The sequence below is a fragment of the Capra hircus genome, chromosome 8 (genome assembly GCF_001704415.2).
Source record: "Capra hircus breed San Clemente chromosome 8, ASM170441v1, whole genome shotgun sequence".
NCBI classification, from domain to species: Eukaryota; Metazoa; Chordata; class Mammalia; order Artiodactyla; family Bovidae; genus Capra; species Capra hircus.
The window spans coordinates 93645544-93664571 of record NC_030815.1 but is presented as its reverse complement, the minus strand read 5'-3'; the positions used below and the strand labels follow the sequence as shown (position 1 = coordinate 93664571).

Below are 19028 nucleotides of genomic sequence, written 5' to 3'. Positions count from 1 at the left end.
GGAACAAAGATCAAATTGCCAACATCTGCTGGATCATCAAAAAAGCAAGAGAGTTCCAGAAAAACATTGATTTCTGCTTTATTGACTATGCCATAGTCTTTGACTTTGTGGATCACAACAAACTGTGGAAAATTCTGAAAGAGTTTAGAATACCAGACAACCTGACCTGCCTCTTGAGAAATCTATGCAGGTCAAGAAGCAACAGTTAGAACAGGTATTGGAACAACAGACTGGTTCCAAACAGGAAAAGAAGTACGTCAAGGGTGTATATTGTCACCCTGCTTATTTAATTTCTATGCAGAGTACATCATAAGAAATGCTGGGCTGGATGAAGCACAAGCTGGAATCAAGATTGCCAGGAGAAATCTCAATAACCTCGGATATGTAGGTGACACAATCCTTATGGCAGAAAGTGAAGAAGAACTAAAGAGCCTCTTGATGACAGTGAAAGAGGACAGTGAAAAAGTTGGCTTAAAACTCAACATTCAGAAAACGAAGATCATGGCATCTGGTCCCATCACTTCATGGCAAATAGATGGGGAAACAATGGAAACAGTGACAGATATTATTCTTTTGGGCTCCAAAATCACTGCAGATGGTGACTGCAGCCATGAAACTAAAAGATGCTTGCTCCTTGGAAGAAAAGTTATGACCAACCTACATAGCATATTAAAAAGCAGAGACATTACTTTGCCAACAAAGGTCCATCTAGTCAAAGCAATGGTTTTTCAAGGAGTCATGTATGGATGTGCGTTGGACTATAAAGAAAGCTGAGCACCAAAGAATTGATGTTTTTGAACTGTGGTGTTGGAGAACTCTTGAGAGTCCCTTGGACTGCAAGGAGATCCAAGTAGTCCACCCTAAAGGAACTCAGTCCTGAATATTCACTGCAAGGACTGATGTTGAAACTCCAATACTTTGGCCACCTGATGTGAAGAACTGACTCATTTGCAAAGACCCTAATGCTGGGAAAGACTGAAGGCAGGAGAAGGGAACGACAGAGCATGAGATGGTTGGATAGCATCACCAACTCAATGGACATGAATCTGAGTAAACTCCAGGTGTTGGTGATGGATAGGGAAGCCTGGTGTGCTGCAGTCCATGGGGTCGCAAAGAGTCAGACACAACTGAGCAACTGAACTGAACTGAAACTATATCATTATCATACATTAAGATAAATTTTTTTCATTGGAGAACACAATGCCCAATAAACTCAAAATAGTTACATTATTTAATATTTTTCAGTGTAGTATTATTCTTACACATCTGACCTTATCTTTTCTGTTTTCCAACTCTTCTATTTCATGACTAAGTGCTTTTATTTTTTTATCATTCTCAGACACTTCTTCTTGAAGCTTCTTGATTTTATCCTGCATTTCTTTTAATGCCTCAGCTGAGCGTTCTTTAGTATCTTCAGCCAGCAAAAACTGATAAGCTATATATAAACGACTCAGATGTTCTATTTCTCTCAATAGCTTTTGGTACTCCAAGTAGGAAGATCTTTCCTAAAAGAGAAATCACCAATAACGTATAACTCTACATTAATATTTTTAAACAAATTTGGAAAGAATTTAAATACAGCAACACATAAAAAATTTCCCATTACACAATAAATATAATAGATTTTGTCATAAATTTGGGTAATTATGGACTATTAATTTTAGGAAACCTCAAACAACATTAGAACTGTGGCTTTTTAGATAGTAATGTCATCTTAGTGAATTCTCTGTGGCTACTTCTTCTCAAATATAACCACACAGTTGGGATTAACAAAGAAATATGGACGTAGGAGTCATAGACTAGTGCGAATAAGTCTATAAAACTATAAAACCATGAATGATACACTATTAAATGTATTTTGTAGTACTATTACCAAGATGCCCACCCTATATTAATTCATATAACTATTTATAAATATTTGTTCACATATTACTAAACTTCATTCCCACTGGTACCTACTAGGACAGAGTTAACAATGAAAATTCCTAATCTGCAGATGAAGAAACAAATTCAGGGTGATTAAATAAGCTCTTCATATTATCAGATATAGAATTTGGCAAAATCAAATATGACACCTAGGTTTAAACTCGTGAACTAGTTTTTCTACTAAATCATACATACAAAAGCAGAACCTTCAAGTTCACAATTTTTCAGTTTTTCCAATTACATCTATGCTACTGTATAGATTCAGAACAGAGCTTGAGAAGTATCAAATTTTAATGAACATTTAAGAAATTTCTAAATACATGACTTAAAATACTTTCACTGAAACACTGATATGATGTCAGAAGTGCAAAGATTATAGAGAAAACAGCCATCTGTTTCAATACCTATTGTCTACTAACTGCCTTGACAGCAGTAATTTTAGTGATAGCCCCTCTTACCCTAGAAGTTACTCACTCTACCAAGAGGTTCTAAGAGTACCATAGCTGTAAGAAATATTTATTCCACTCAATTCTAACTATCCAGGAAAATTTAGATTTACACTTGTCTTCAACAAAGAATGAAAATCTGGCATGTTGTTTTCTGGGATTATGACAGTCAATCTCTAAAACCATTATGACTTAACAGATACGAAATGCACTGTCCCCTATGAGCAGAAGGTTGAGCATGGACTATCAACTCTAACTCCTTATCTCATCTCCCAGAAACACTTCTGAGGAGTGGTACACATGTCACCCCCATGAGTATCATCATGGATTCATCACCAATTTTGAGAGACATTCTAGCTGGCTGTCCTCACATATACAGTACACACCTCTTTTAATTTTTGAATGGTTGGAGTAATTTCTTCTTCAAGTATCTGGAAAATAAAGGAAAAAGTATTTTTGAGAACGTGAAGTACCACTAAAGAAATTTAAAAGGTAAGAGACTAAGGAAAACTGACCAAAGGCTGGGGAGAGGACAGGTGTGGTAAAATTTCCCTCTTTTACAGCAGAGAAACTCTAAAAGAAAAGTACTCTCTTCCCTAAAAATATTTTATATAAATTTAATTACCGTCTTAATTTCTCTCAGCTTAGCCTCCTTTTTTTCTATAGTCCTCTGAGCATTTTGTTTTTTGTATTCATACATCCTGGTTCCAGCTGCTTCTTCTATCATGGACAAAATCTGGAAAGATAATTGCATTAATGTTTTAAGAATCAAAGCCAGTGAGTCTCACTGGAATTTACATTAGGATATTACTTAAGGCCTTAATGCCATGAAGTAACTTAACAAAATAGTTAAGGACCATAAAAGTTAAGTACATTTTAAAAATGTACATATTATCTATAACCCTAAGATTCAACAAATATTTCTGGCCTTCACTCCAATTCTAAAATCAAACTTTATGCTACACTGAGGTTCCAGAGTACATATCTTTGAAAACTGAAGCCAGTAATTCCTGAGAGGGTAACAGGCAGGAAGGCCAGGGGTCTCCAAAGGGAGGAAACAGCCTGCAAGTGTCAGACATTTTTCTCTCTCTTAACTGGCAAGAGGAAACAAACTAGCGATATTTTTTTCCTTCTCTATACAAATTTAAAAGGTTTCTCTTAAAATACTGTGTTGCCATAACGACACCTGGTTTCACCAGAAGTTAACTATTCTCAAACCTTGAGATAACCAATGCATTTTTCTTATGGAAATGTTTGTCTTAAGCTATGCTAATGTACTATGCATTTACCCCAGACTCTGTCTTCAAGTAGGTTTGGCCTCTTGGCTCAGAACCTACTTGACAAACCAGTATGTTATACGCAGATATTGTTTCCCAGAGGTTAAAGCATCTGCCTATGATGCGGGAGACCTGGGTTCGATCCCTGGGTCGGGAAGATCCCCTGGAGAAGGAAATGGCAAACCACTCCAGTACTCTTGCGTGGAGAATCCCATGGACGGAGGAGCCTGGTGGGCTACAGTCCACGGGGTCGCAAAGAGTCGGACACGACTGAGAGACTGAACTGAACTGAACTGAACTGAATCTATGTAAACGAAACTATTTGTATGGTAATCTGTCCTTCTACAAGATTCAAATTAATCATTTTATGGCCCAGGACGAACCATTTGGTGCCAAGGTTATCCCAAAATACATGTTATGGGTGAGGGGCCTGGTGCCATTCTGAGTTTTAAGACATTCCTTTCTTTCATTAACAGACTGCTGCTGCTGCTAAGTCGCTTCAGTCATGTCCAACTCTGAGATCCCATGGATGGAAGCCAACCAGGCTCCCCTGTCCCTGGGATTCTCCAGGCAAGAGAAGAGACTGCTAGTGACTGTATATAACATCCAGCTGAAGATTAGAAGTGGGGTACTCTTTCGGCCCCCTTTTGATGCCTATGTCAGAAGCTTTCTCTATCTCCTTTATACTTTAATAAAACTTTATCACACAAAGCTCTGAGCGATCAAGCCTAGTCTCTGGCCCCAGGTTGAATTCTTCTCCTCTGGAGGCCAAGAACCCCGGCCGCCTTTTTTCCTTCAGCAACAACCTTTCATTCCTCCTTCTTCTCTTCCTTCAAATATAAGAAGAAAGTAAAAGCTAACTAATACTTCAATTTATAAATTTCTACTTAAAACTGTTCCAAGTGAGACTTGAGCTGTTTTGTTCCTACAAAGATGAAGCGTGGCCTAACATTTACATTCCAACTGTGGCAGATACTTTAAGAACTTGGGCAAGTAATTTAGCTTTCCCTGTTCCTCTTTCTTCCTCTGCTGAGGACTGAAAGTATCTCAGTGTCGTTGAGAAGTAAAGTAATTCACGTGAGTACACTGAAAAAGGCAAACACTAATTATAATTTTATAAGGACAATTTTTTAGCACTCCCTTATCAGAAGCTTCTAATCACTATCAATCCCTACCTCAAGAGGATTATTTCTCTGAAAACTAGTTTGATTTCTATATATTGGGCAGATTTTGAATGAGAAGTTTCCCTTAAGATGTTATCTGCAGAAAGTTAAGTGTGACCTATGGTTAAACCAGACTAGTATCATCAATTTTCAGTTGTCTTTTTAGTTCTTCTCCATAGATAAAAATGCCAAAAGAGCCTTTGCTCTTATACAAAACATTTATTCCTTCTTATCAACTCTTCTCAAGGGGGCTCCAAAACAAAATTAAGTCTTAATGTCTTAAGCAATCCATTATATCTAATCAATTAATTTCACTCAAATCTCTTCCCATAGGGTTTAACTCTGACATGGAACACGAGCTGAGAAAAGCTACTTTAGAACCAAAATTTCTTTTAATACTGTATGGGCACATAGAACTCCTAGAAAAAAAGTAAGTGGTAAGCTCCCGACATCTGTGTTAGTGATGATTTTTTTTTTTTTGGATTTGATACCAAAAGCAAAGGCACTAAAACCAAAAATAAACAAGCAGGACTACATCAAACTAAAAGGCTTCTGCATAGGAAAGGAAACCATCCACAAACACAAATCAGGCAAATACAAATCAAAACCACAATGAGACATCACCTGTCAGAATGGCTTTTATCAAAAAGACAAAAAATAACAAAGACTGGTTAGTATGTGGAGAAAAGGGAAAACTTGTATACTGTCTGTGGGACTGTAAACTGATGTATCCCTTATGGGAAATAGCATGGAGGTTCCTCAAAAAATTAAAAATAGAACTACCATATGATCCAATAATTCTACTTCGGGACATTTATCTGAGGGAACCAAAGACCCTAATTTGAAAAGATATCTGCACTTCCATGTTCACTGCAACATCATTTGTTACAGTTAAACATGGAAACAACCTAAGTGTCCACTGATGGATGAATGGATAAAGAATACAATATTTATATATATAAATTAAATGGAATGTTATTTAGGCATGCTGCTGCTGCTGCTGCTAAGTCGCTACAGTCATGTCCGATTCTGTGCAACCCCATAGACGGCAGCCCACCAGGCTCCTCCGTCCCTGGGATTCTCCAGGCAGGAACACTGGAGTGGGTTGCCATTTCCTTCTCCAATGCATGAAAGTACAAAAAGGAAATCCTGCCATTTGCAACAGCATGGATAGAACACACGGGCATTATGCTAAGTGAAATAAGCCTGACAGAAAGATAATACAGTGTAATTTCTCTTACATGTAGGATCTTTAAAAAAAAACCCCAAACTGAACTCATAGATACAGAAAACAGATTAGTGGCTGACAAAGGTGGGGGATAGGTGGTGAGCAAAAGTTAAAAGTGCCAGTTATAAAGTAAAAGGTCCTGGGGATGTAATGTACATGGTGACTATAGTTGATAATACTTAACTGCATATTTGAAAATTGTAGACAGTATAATTTTATCTTCAAAAAAAATTCTGAAAGATGATCACATCAATATATCACGTTGATACAGTGATCAATGTTGACTAAACTGCGGTGATCATTTTGTGATATACATATATACTGTATCCTGTATATGTATCAAACCTTTTTGATGTACACCTGAAACTACTTTATCAATTATATCTCAATTAAAAAAAAAACTTAAAAAAACTGCTTAACAAGGTCCTAGGACTTTCCTTTTACTTCTTTTAAAGATTCTGATTTAATCCGCAGAATAGATCTTGAGGTAAAGGTTACAGACTCCAGTTTATGGATGAGGAAACTAAGGCTCTGAAAGTTTACATTATATCACTTAAAAAAACCTAGGGCATGGTGTCAAATATTAAAAAACAAAATTATTTTATCCACTAATCATTCTTAAATAAACGTTCCCAAGAATTTTAATAATGGAAAAATTATGTTTAAAAATTGATTAGCTAAAAGATTAAGACAGTTATCTACAATTACTATTTTTACTGCACCTAAAGAGTGCTCTTACCTCTGGAGGTTTCATATTCATCACTTTTGTAATTCGGCCCTGAAAATAAAATGACAAACTTACTGTAATAACAAAAAATTCAGAAAGAATAACCTAAAGGCATACATGTTTATCTGTACTAAAGCTGTTATATCCTAATATACAAATCTTTGGGTAGTTATTTCTCCCACCTACATGAAAAGATGTTTCTTTTTTAAGATTTGAGAACAAGGGTAGCTTATAATTCTAGAATTTTACTACTTACTTTCTTACTAGTGATATAAATTACATAAATAATACAAAGTCAACTCAAGACTTTTTCTGAGACAGGGAATGATGTAATAAGTCTCCAACTCTAAAATGGGTAAGCGTGTAAATAAATGTTGGTATAATTACTGAACATCTCTTGATTTTTTAGAACAATAGCCCTTCAAGATAAGTCAAAGAAAATTAATTCCAGATATTCTTCAAAATTCAAATGTATGCAATATACCAGAACACATAAGTACAAATAACTAACCCACATTTATTAACAGGTGCCCAAACATCAGCCTAACAGCAAATTAAAAAATGAAAAATCCAAACAGAAGTATTTCCCCCGTAAGTTAAAAAGATGCCAAAACTATTATGAAAGAGATATAAAGTCCACAAACAAAATACCTGCATGATGAGAAAGTGAGGGTTGTTAACATTAAGACCAACAGAACAGAAGAGATCGTATACTCTGGTATTGTTTGCATTTACTCCATTGATTAAATATTTATTTCTGCCACCAATAACTACCTGCAAAGGAAATAATTTTAAAAGACATAAATGAACACACATATCTTGAGCTAAGATGATAAATTCCCAAATACATTATCTTTATTTGTTTTTTCCAACTAATGATAAATAAAATGAATCTAGGGTAAATAGTAAAGAAAAAGTATAACATGGTCAAAAACAATGTGAGACTGGCTTCTAATCTAGGGCCTCCTAACCTCCCACGGTCTTTAAGGTGCCCTCCACCTTTACATCTCCAAGGATGTATAGAATGCAGCTTCTATCCCTGATCACCCTCTTCTACAACTTTCCATACTCAGAGGCTGACCCATCTTCCTCCACTTTTTGATTTCCAAAGGAGTCAAATACCAAAAACAAAAGACACACAGTTTTAGTAACAATCCTTGTCAAGACTCTAAAACTATTGATAAAAGATAAGACTTGCGAATATTTGAAAGAAAAAGAACAATCATGGAACTGCAGCACGGGTTTAATAGGAGCAACTTACACTAGATAACAGCTTGTTCAGTCTACTACAGCACGTACATTGTCATTTTGGAGGTATGACTGCCTCATCCATTTGCTGAGGTCCTTAAAGACAAGATCTGTTTCTCATTCTTTCTATCTGTATTTCCCCGTGCATCTGAGAATGCCCAGCACACATCAAGCCCTTAATATTAAATAAATATGAGTTCACTTTTTTTCCTGACAGTATTAGGGTGGTAGATCATTTCTTAATATTTGAACAACAATCCTAATATAGCCTAAAGAAATGTGAGGAAGTCTTTATAACAAAATTCTGGTGAAGAAACAGTCATATGGACCACAAGAGGACAGGAATTCTGGGTAGATTAGTAGCAGATTTTCTTCAAATCCTGAAGAGGTAATTATTTGATAGATGTTTAAAGACAGAGAACAGGATTTTGTCCCAATATAGTTAATCCTTTTTTTTTTCAACCAGAGTTTTCATTAACATACAGATGGAAATCTGTAAGCTACATAATGCTAAGATGAAGAGCAAATGAGAATTAACAGAATTTTTAAAGATAAAACTCTGACAAACTGAAAACACGATCTGATTATCATAAGATAAAAAGATTTTAAGGGACAAATGTTAAGGTCCTCCACTGGTTTCAAGAACCTGCTTAGATGCAGAAATGGCAGTATATGGCTTAAGTAATAACAGGAACAACTTAAGAGTGATTGTAAGTAAATCAGATATGAGTTCATAATATATCATGAACTCTTCAACATCATATTGAGAAAAATAGAAGTAGAGTACTTAAAATGAAAGAAGTGACAATTCTGCTTAATCCTGTCCCAGCCAGACCAATTCTGGCACATGCAATTTGAAGTGCCAACCATTAAAATACATATATATGTGTATGTATAAATAAAACTGGAGCAAATTTGCATTCCATGTGATGACACAAGTGGAAGACCTAGAAACAACTAAATATCAATTGAAAGACCTAGAGAATTTAGCTTAGAAAACACACTTCCAGAAGAACACTGATATATTGAAATAAAGAATAAATTACATGTTATCTTGGTGCTCTCAAGATAACTAGGATTTATGTGTAAAATCTGAAAACAACACTACAGTATGGCTCAATTTATAAGAATAACTTTCTAATTTCCAAAAATAGAATAGGTTACCTCAGAAAACAGTGAGATCCCAAGAACTACAGGTGTTCCAGCACAGAGACAGACTCAAGTGTACGGTTTATGGTTTAAATAAGCATGGCTGAGTGCTTATACGGATGGATTTCACATCCCTTTCAATCCACTTGGTAAATGGTGGAATTTGCTTAAGCAAAACAAGATATTCTTAAGGAATCTAGTCAGTATTTGCTCATCATCTTTCCAGTAATCGTATTGCCAAAATGCACATGAGACACGCAAGCGTTTAGGTAACCAAATGTTTAGTAGTCACTCACTCACCTGCCTTGTTACTGTAATTTCATCATGAACCTCAAATCCTAAAGGACTCTGCTTTTTGTCAGAATTATCAAAGGTGATTGACACCAAAGCTTTTGTAATACCAGCTTGCCCATTTTTGTAAACTAAATCTTGTAAGTTAGAAGCCCGAACCTAAAATAAAGGAAAAGTTTATCAGTTACAAAACTCAGTACTGCACAAAATAGCACTAAAAATAGCTTCCTTGCTGTGAGAAAACCACCCATGTAGTATCCATTAAGAAGTCAAGAACAGGCAGTGGTATTCATAGGCAAGGAAAGCAAAGAAAATGGGCATCAACCTGAAATGGGCCTCTCTCTCCATAGGACCTTTCTAATCCTGAACTAAACTGTTTTCTACTCATTTCTTAACAAGAGCTCACTTGAAAAATTAATGGAAAGACAGTGTCTAAAAATTTCATTATTCATTCAATCCCAATAGTAGATCCTGAAAAGACATTATAATGAGGGTGGGTGCAGGTGGAAAGCATACAAACTCTGGAATGAAAATGTGTGAGTTTCAATGCTGCTTCAAACATCTTTAGAGGATTAACCGTATGCAACTCCTCTAAGTTTCTATGTTCTCACCTAAAATATGGAGTTATAATACTTACCTTTAAAGGACTGCAGTGAGGTAGAAGAAAATTCACGTAAGAATGCAAATGAAGAGAATATTGGTAATACTGGTCCTCTCCAAGTGCAAAGATTCCCTTGAGGTTTCTCAAACTTAAATTCACATACATCAGAAAGTTTACACTTTACCTGAGACAGGTTGGAGATGCCCAGCAAAAAGCAGATGGAGTCCAATATGTTGGATTTTCCACTACCATTTAAACCAGTGATAGCATTGAACAGAGGGTCAAAACCATTGACTTCAGTCCTCTGAGCATAGGACTTGAATCCCTCAAGAATGACTGACTTAATGTGCATTTTCACTACTGACTTGGACAGGTAAATCTCTGCTAGAAATCAAGCCACAAAGCAGTTCTGTACAAAACAGAAAAACAACGCATAAGTGGAATGTAAAACTGGAATCATAATAAATAGACTACATCATAATGACAGCGCAATAGAAACAAAACAGCCACTTCCTGAGCTTTTTCCTCTGATGTAAAGGTATCTTTCTTTAACTTAAAAATATACAAGAATTAGCCTCTATTTAGAAGTTAACTGGGCTTCCCGATGGCTCAGCAATAAAGGAAATTTCTTGCAATGCAGGAGCCACGGGAGATGTGGGTTCCATCCCTAGGTAGGGAAGATCCCCTGGTGGAGGGCAGGGCAACCCACTCCAGGATTCTTTCCAGGAGAATCCCCATGGACAGAGGAGCCTGGTGAGCTACAGTCCATGGGGTCGCAAAGAGTCAGACACGACTGAAGTGACTTAGCACGCACATACACAGAAGTTAATTGAACCTAGAAGCCAACCACCAACTTCTCAGGCTTATAATCTTCCACCATTATCATACTCCCGCTAACACAGACTACTGATCATTTACCATCGCATCCCCTTTGCCCAGAATGCACTTATCCCGCACACTGACACGGCTCACTCTCCTTTACATCACTCACGTCTTTACTCAAACGTCACCTAACTAGGTCCCATTCCCTCTCTGCTTTTTCCTTCACGGACTTACAGCTGACACTAATCAGTACTTACTTATTGCTCTACCCAACCTATCATAATGTAATCTTCCGTAGCATCTTCTACATTCACCGTTGTATGCCAGAATACTGCCTGACTCGAAGGCGCGGGATGGGCGGGTGGTCTGTAAATATTTCTTAAATATCAGTAGATATACCCCCCAGATAAATAGCTGAAGGCTTTTGCTTTTACTCAGGCTCTTCCCTCGCCCCACCAGGGCTTTCTGTCAACCCTTGCTCGCCCTACTCCAAGGCTGGACAGAAACTAGTCATTCTGCTAGGAATCCCTTTAGGACTAAACTTACTCTGAAGTTCCTTGCTACTCTGCTCCCCAGGCCCCGACGCCCATCTCCCGCCAGGAATGCCCGGCTAGGCCCAACCGGCCGCGCGCACGCACCTGCCTCGCCGCTGCGTCAGGTCGCCTGGGCTTGAGGCGCAAGCTCTTCCTAGTCACTAGGGCAGAGTGCGCCAGTCTTGCCCAGCTTCGGGCGCCAAGAGGCGAATGCCACCAAAGCTGCTCCTACATCTGCCCCGCGCGCGGCACCGGAGCGGAACTATTTTTGCCTTTGAATTTCGGCGCGATCACAGGACCCCACCTCCACTACCTATTCCATCGGCTGGTGCCTCAGAGATGCCTGACTTAAAAGTTCCATTTTTCTCTTCCATCAAGCAGTTAAAGGGACAAAGAGATAGAAAAGAAGGTCGAGAAGAGGACGGCTCAGGAAAAGCGACGGGTCGGACCTGAGGACTAAAGAAGCTGGCGGCAAATGTTGAGCTCGGTATCCGGCACACCTCGGGCAGCCCCACACCTCAGCCTGGGGGCCTCGCGCTCGCCGGCAACGCCCTACCGCAGGCCGGGTCTGGCCGCCATCGCGCCCGGAAGTCCCCGCCTACTCTCAGGCCCGGCGGGCTTCAGTGGGGCAGGCGCCCGTGATCGCCGAGTACCGGAGGCAGGATGGCTTCGTGTCGGTCTCCTCGTTCTGCTTCAGAATCCCCCTGGGTTGGGCCAGGGTCCTCTAAATGGAAGCCGCACCTTGTTGCGGCTGGGGCGGCGCCGAACGAACTTCTGAGGACTGTGGATCGAGTTCTGGCTCCGCCCCTCGCCGGCGAAGGACCTTGGAGGGCTCGGGTTTCCTGTTCCAAAGGGCCGATAAGACTGTCACCAGATGCAGCGCTTGCGGGAGAAGTTGAGTGGGGCTGATAGTAGAGGCTGGACGAATAGGAGTTTCCCTCGTTTCTCTGAAAAGCTGTGGAATGATAAGCAGTGGCAGAACTAACATTTCAGAGAATTTTAGGGGGAACACCTTATAACAGCTGATATTTATTGATTTCGGGTGCCAGGTTGCGTTTCAGGCGCTTGTTAAAATCTTAGCAACCCTATGAAATCCGCGTTATTGTTCTCATTTTACAAATGAGCATACTGAGTCACAGGTTAAGCAACTTATTCCAAGTAGTAAGTGGGAAAGCTGAAGTTTTTTTCCACGCGGTCTTGCTCCAGAGCTAATGTTTACTTCTCTTAATGTACAGACTCCAGTGCTAGTAATAACAGATGCTGTTGTCAATGTGTATTTTTCTTAAAAACAAAAAACCAGCCAGTTTACTTACAGTTAAGCATGTTGATACTAATGAGTTAGGAAGGACATAGCTTCATCGTGCTCTCTGGTGCTTTCCCTAGGTGATGTGTAAAACAGATGATGCGGCCAGCATGCTATTTTGGGGTTATATATTTAAAGTTGCTTTCTCGGCCTCGACTTTGCAGTATTGGACACCAGTCAAGCTACCAATAATGGGTCACTGATTTGAAAATCTTTTCTACTTGGGAGAATTAAAAGTTTTGTGGGGGTTTCCTGTTTGTATAAGAAAAATTATTTACTCTTATCTCACCCACTTAGATAAGTCAGTCGTTACAGGCCTAACATTCAGTCAAGCAGTTATTTTTGTCTTGTTGCTATTTCATAGTGGTTCAGATAGTAAAGAATGTGCCTGCAAGGCAGGAGACCAGGGTTTGATCCTTGGATTGGAAAGATATCCTAGAGAAAGGAATGGCTACCCACCCCAGTATTCTTGCCTGGGAAATCACATGACAGAGGAGCCTGGCGGGCTACAGTCCATGGGGTTGCAAAGAGTGGGACACTACTGAATGAATAACACTTGGCTTTGTCAATGGTGATTCCTTCATCCCTTATACTCCTCAGCTCTTCACTTGTATTCTCTTCAGTCTTAAATACATTTCTTTTCAACTATGTCCTCCTCATTTCATTTCTTTGAGAATGAAGAATGTTAATTTGCCAACAGACCCTAGTGTGGATTTTATCAAGTTGTGAAATAAATAGTCTTTGGGGTGAAAATGTAAGTGTTAGGACAGACGTTGTTACCTTTTGTACTATTTTAATAAATTAATAACCAGCTGATATTTTTTAAGTCAAGTGGATGAAAAAATACATGCAAATACACTTTTGCTGTATAAGGATTTCTGGGTAGTTATAAAAATAGACACATCTAACTACTTCCACTAAAAGTATTTATTATAGTGAAAATTGCCTATAAAAGGAGAGGTCTACAGCAGTTTTAGTCTTAAAGCATATCTGAAGCACTAACGAATTGCAGTTAGTACAGATGAACTTCAGGAAATCTCTATGGCTTAGTTAAAACTGGCCCCTGAGATTGCCATAGAGAAGTGGAGCACACCAAGGCATGAAACCACTTGGACTGTAACCTACTAGGCTTCTCCGTCCATGGGATTCTCCAGGCAAGAATACTGGAGTGGATTGACATTGCCTTCTCCAGGGGATCTTCCCGACCTAGGGATCGAACCCGGGTCTCCCGCATTGGAGGCAGACGCTTTAACCTCTGAGCCACCAGGGAAGTCCATGACACCACTAAAACCCCTCTAATGTGGAGAGATTAGGAATGGAAGTAAAGATAGACTATAGGGTTGTTGTTCAGTTGCTAAATAGTGTCAAACTCTGCAGTCCCATGGACTGCAGCACACCAGGCTTCCTTGTCTTTCCAAACCCAGAGTTTGTTCAAACTCAAGTCCATGGAGTATAGGGTAGATACAGAATAAATAGGGCACTGTTCTTGTTTCATCACCGTGAATCAAAAGCATTTGAATACTTCCCTATGGTCCAGTGGTTAAGAATCTGCCTATCAGTGCAGGGTGTGGACACAGGTTTGGTCCTTGGTCCTGGAAGATTCCTCATGCCATGGGGCAACTAATCCCATGCATCACAACTACTGAGCCCATGTGCCGCAACTACTGAAGCCTGCGCACAGTAGACCTTGTGCCCTGCAACAAGAGAAGCCGCCGCAATGAGAAGCCTATGCACCACAACTAGAGAGTAGCCCACGCTCACTGCAACTAGGAAAGGCTGGCATGCAGCAATAAGACCCAGCACAACCAAAACTAATTTTTTTAAAAAAGCTTTTGAAAGCTTGAACATTGGCGGGCAGGTGGAGTCTTTGTCCTTATGTAGAAGGCGGTAGTACCAGGACACATAAATAAAACAGGAGCTGGGAAAAAGATTTGATCTCTTCCGGGTATTGGGAGGGACCCACTTCCCAAAGCCTCACTTTTCTAATTTTGGAGTCCTACACAATTATATGTTACTGAGTCAATCCTCTTTTGCTGGAATTTAGGACAGAAGGGGCGGGGGGAGAAAGAATTTTACCTTCATTGCAGAAATAAGGAAAGTTTGGTTCATTTTGTTGAGAGATTAATTTTGGGTTCAGTGGGAAGAACTGAAGTTCATATTGCAAAATTGTATTGAGTAGCAGCACATTTTGAATACACCAAATAAAACCAATCTGGCAACTTGGAAAGAATGCCAGCTAAGCATAATTTAAAATGAGGACTAAAAAAGGATGTGATTATATTCTTTCATGTAGACACATTTATTTTCATTTCACTGACAATGTTTTCAGTGGGCTTCCCAGGTGGTGCTAGTGGTAAAGAATCCACCTGCCGATGCAGGAGATGAGAAATGTGGGTTCAGTCCCTGAGTTGGGAAGATCCTCTGGAGTAGGGGGTGGTGACCCACTCTAGTATTTTCACCTGGAAAATACCATGGACAGAGGAGCCTGGACTGCTGCGGTCCATGGGCCGCAAAGAGGCAGATGCAACTGAGCACACTGTCTTCAGTACTACACGTTCTGTTTGGTTCCTTGTGAAATCTGCTTATATTTTCCTTCTGATTCCTGTTATTTTGCCTCCTTAATCAAGTTAAATATCTTTATCTTTATTTTAGGTAGTTCTACTATTTCAAGCTTTTGAGTTCCTAACTCTGCAACAGTTGCTGACTCTTACTCATAGTGATTTGTTTCCTCCTGTGGTGCTGTTCTTGGATGGGATTGTTTGGTTTATGGGAGTCTGTGGTTCTTGGATGGGGTTATTTGGTTTATGGGAGTCTCTTATGCCCCGAGTTGTGAAAGGGTCCCTTCAGAGCACTTACACATTTGTTTCTGCCAGGGTTCTTTGGCTCTTAAAGATCTGGGAACATTTGTAAAGGATTTTTTCTCAGTTTGTGGTTCCTGAATTATACAGATATCATAAATTCATGTCTGTTGCAGGTCTGTGGTTTTAATTTATCACAAGTAGCTTTTGTTTTATCTCCCTATCCAAAGCTCCAAACAAAAAACAAACCTTCCTACCTCTTCCAGAGGCTAGTATGTGGAGCTTTTCCAATTGCAATGACTGGCAGATCGTTAAGGCTGCAGGTTTCATATAAGGGCCTAGTTCCAGCTCCTCTGGCTCACTGAAGCTCAAGGGCTACTGCTTGTGCCTTAGAACCCAGCCACTGGCTCCTGAGCCCTATTGTTGTTGTTTAATCATTCAGTTGTGTCTGACTTTTGGGACCCCGTGGATTGTACCCACCAGGCTCCTCTGACCATAGGATTTCCCAGGCAAGAATACTGGAGTGGGTTGCCATTCCCTTCTCCAGGGGATCTTCCCAACCCAGGGATTGAACCCACACCTCTTGTGCTTCCTGCATAAGAAGATATTTTTTACCACTGAGCCACAGGGAGAGCCACATGGGAAGCCCCCTGAGCACTATAGCCAAGTATAAAATAAATGTTGGAAGGCTGCCTGTCAGAGCCTGTTCTTTACATTTTCAGGTTGTTTCTGGCATTTTGAATTTTCTGGTTTTTGTTACTGTGCATGGTATATGGTTTATATGACAATAGTTATATTTTACCCAGTAGTTCTATGACTTTATGAAGAGAATTTCAGTCAACTAGGTTAGAGGAGGCCCTTCCACTTACTCTTCATGAAGCACATTAGTGATCTTTGTTTTGCTCCTGCTTTCAGATTTTCAATTCCACATTCAAATGAGCTTTTCCTAGAAAACAGAGAAAGATGTCTGGTATATCAGCTCTTAAGAAAATATTTTCATGCACTACTCATAAAATCCAGTCTCTTGGTACTTATTTTGTATTTGTTCTTTCAGTGTTTCCTGTTCTCGATGGCTTTTATCACTTCCACACTGGTTACCAGCCAAAGCTACTCATCTCACTGCTCTTCTGCTTTGCAGCAGCCCTTCCTTTATGGGGAGGATCATTCACTCCCCTTTCTCAAATACCATTCTCATTTCATTGTTCTCCCTTTCACAGTAGTCCTTACCACTTTTTACTCAAGTCCACACACATCTGCTTGACGGTCTTTCAGTTGGTTTCCTTTTATTACCAGCTCAGTTCTTACTAGATATCACTCTTAGATATTTTCCACAAGATCTGCCCTTCAGTAATCAGCATTTTCTCTCTCTGTTACATTATTCAAATTCCTACTTAAATTTCTACCTCAGCAATACTTATTAGCCACCAGTCTCTGCTCTCTCTAAATGTCCTACAAAATATATGTTTCTATATCAGAAATATGACATCTCTTTACTCTGTATAAACTCTTGGTGAAAATTGCCTATAGAATTAATTCTAACCTCTTTAAGATGGCATGCCTGGCCTTTTGTAATTTATTCTCCATCTACTTTCCTAAGACTCATGTCCTGCAACTTCTTCCTTAGATTACCTTGTCATTTGTTGTTCACTACTATAAACCAAGCACCAACCAATGACAAAAAAAAAGTGACAACTTTTAAAATGAACAGATGAATTCAATAGGCATTTATAGAATGCCTACCTTATTCTAAGAATCTATGCTCTGGAATACAAACATGGATAAGATGTGGGCCTGTCCCCAAAGGGTCCATAGATGAATAGAGATGACATGCATAAAGAAATTAACCAGAGGAAGAATGAAAGGCATTATAAATGATATATTGCACAAGCAAGGACATGGAAGATAAACACAGTGTAAGAGGCAAGAAGTAGCAAGATTTAGTGTAGGATAAGCCAGATTATGGAACATTTTATGTGCCATCTTGAAAAGTTTGTTATCCATTTTGAAATATTGATGTTCTCTTCTACATCTTTACGTCTTTGCACATGCTGAACTTATCCCCTCTCCATATCTACTCCCTTGTGTATTTCTACTTATATTTTAAACCCTGAATTTGATCCATTTCTGGGAGAATTATTTTCAGATTCTTATGTAATCCCTTAACCTTTTATCTAGACTTTACTTGTAACCTGTATTCCTACTGTGACATACCTTCTGACATTCCTCAGTACCTAGCACAATATTGGTTGAATATGAATAAATTTAGGAGATTCATTTGCTGCTTTCTGATTTAGGTAAAGGAAAAGAACAGATTTAAAAAGTCAAAGGACTTGGAAAATATTGAAATATACAGCATAATCAATAAACTCTTCAACAAGCTAATGGTGGTGATTATTTCATTGATCTGACATTGAAAAAATTTTTACACCAGCTAGCAGTGTTCTATTTGTGTAATGTCACCAGCAACCACCTATTTCAGATGCTAAAAGAAGATGCTGCTTAGTGCTGCACTCACTATGCCAGCAAATTTGGAAAACTCAGCAGTGGCCACAGGACTGGAAAAAGTCAGTTTTCATTCCAGTCCCTAAGAAAGGTAACACCAAAGAATGTTCAGATCACCCGACAATTGCATTCATTTCACATGCTGGGAAGGTGATTCTCAAAATCCTTCAAGATAGGCCTCAATAGTATGTGAACTGAGAACTTCCAGATGTAGAAGCTGGATTTAGAAATAGCAGAGGAACCAGAGATCAAATTGCCAAAATCCACTGGATCATAGAAAAAGCAAGACAATTCCAGAAAAACAAAACAAAACACATCTATTTCTGCTAAAGCCTTTGACTGTGTGGATCACAACAAACTGTAGAAAATTCTTAAAAAGATGAGCATACCAGACCACCTTACCTGCTTCCTGAGAAACCTGTATTCAGGTCAAGAAGCAACAGTTAGAACTGGACATGGAACAATGGACTGGTTCAAAATTGGGAAAGATATATGTCAAGGCTGTATATTGTCACTCTTTTTATTTAGCTTATATGCAGAGTACATCATGCAAAATGCCAGGCTGGATGAATCACAAGCTGGAATCAAGACTGCTGGGAGAAATATCAATAATCTCAAAGATGGCAGATGATGCCTCCCTAGTGGCAGAAAGTGAAGAGCTAAAGAACCTCTTGAGGAAAGTGAAAAGGCTGGCTTAAAACAACATTCAGAAAATGAAGATCATGGCATCTGGTCCCATCACTTCATGGGAAATAGATGGGGAGAAAATGGAAACAGTGGCAGATTTTATTTTCCTGGGCTCCAAAATCATTGCAGATGGTGACTGTAGCCATGAAATTAAAAGACACTTGCTCCTTGGAAGAAAAGGTATGACAAACCTAGATAGAGTATTACAAAGCAGAGATATCACTTTGCCTACAAAGGTCTGTAGTCAAAGCTATAGTTTTTCCAGAAGTCATGTACAGATGTAAGAGTTAGACCATAACAAAGACTGAGTACCAAAGAACTGATGCT

At 39.1% G+C, this 19028-nt stretch overlaps 1 protein-coding gene across 2 annotated transcripts in view; it reads right to left on the bottom strand.

Moving 5' to 3' along the window:
- Positions 1–11710, bottom strand: part of SMC2 (structural maintenance of chromosomes 2) — a 53053-nt gene extending 41343 nt beyond the window's left edge. The window contains exons 1-8 of one of the 2 annotated variants that reach the window (XM_013966243.2): positions 11517–11710; positions 10241–10465; positions 9465–9614; positions 7419–7541; positions 6780–6818; positions 2998–3108; positions 2759–2803; positions 1272–1505 (exon numbers count right to left, since the gene is read on the bottom strand). In XM_013966243.2, the coding sequence (XP_013821697.1) occupies positions 1272–1505; positions 2759–2803; positions 2998–3108; positions 6780–6818; positions 7419–7541; positions 9465–9614; positions 10241–10408 (870 nt within the window). In that variant the 5' untranslated portion in view covers positions 10409–10465; positions 11517–11710. The remainder of the gene's footprint in view (positions 1–1271; positions 1506–2758; positions 2804–2997; positions 3109–6779; positions 6819–7418; positions 7542–9464; positions 9615–10240; positions 10466–11516) is intronic. The other variant, XM_018052539.1, reaches the window with a different exon arrangement.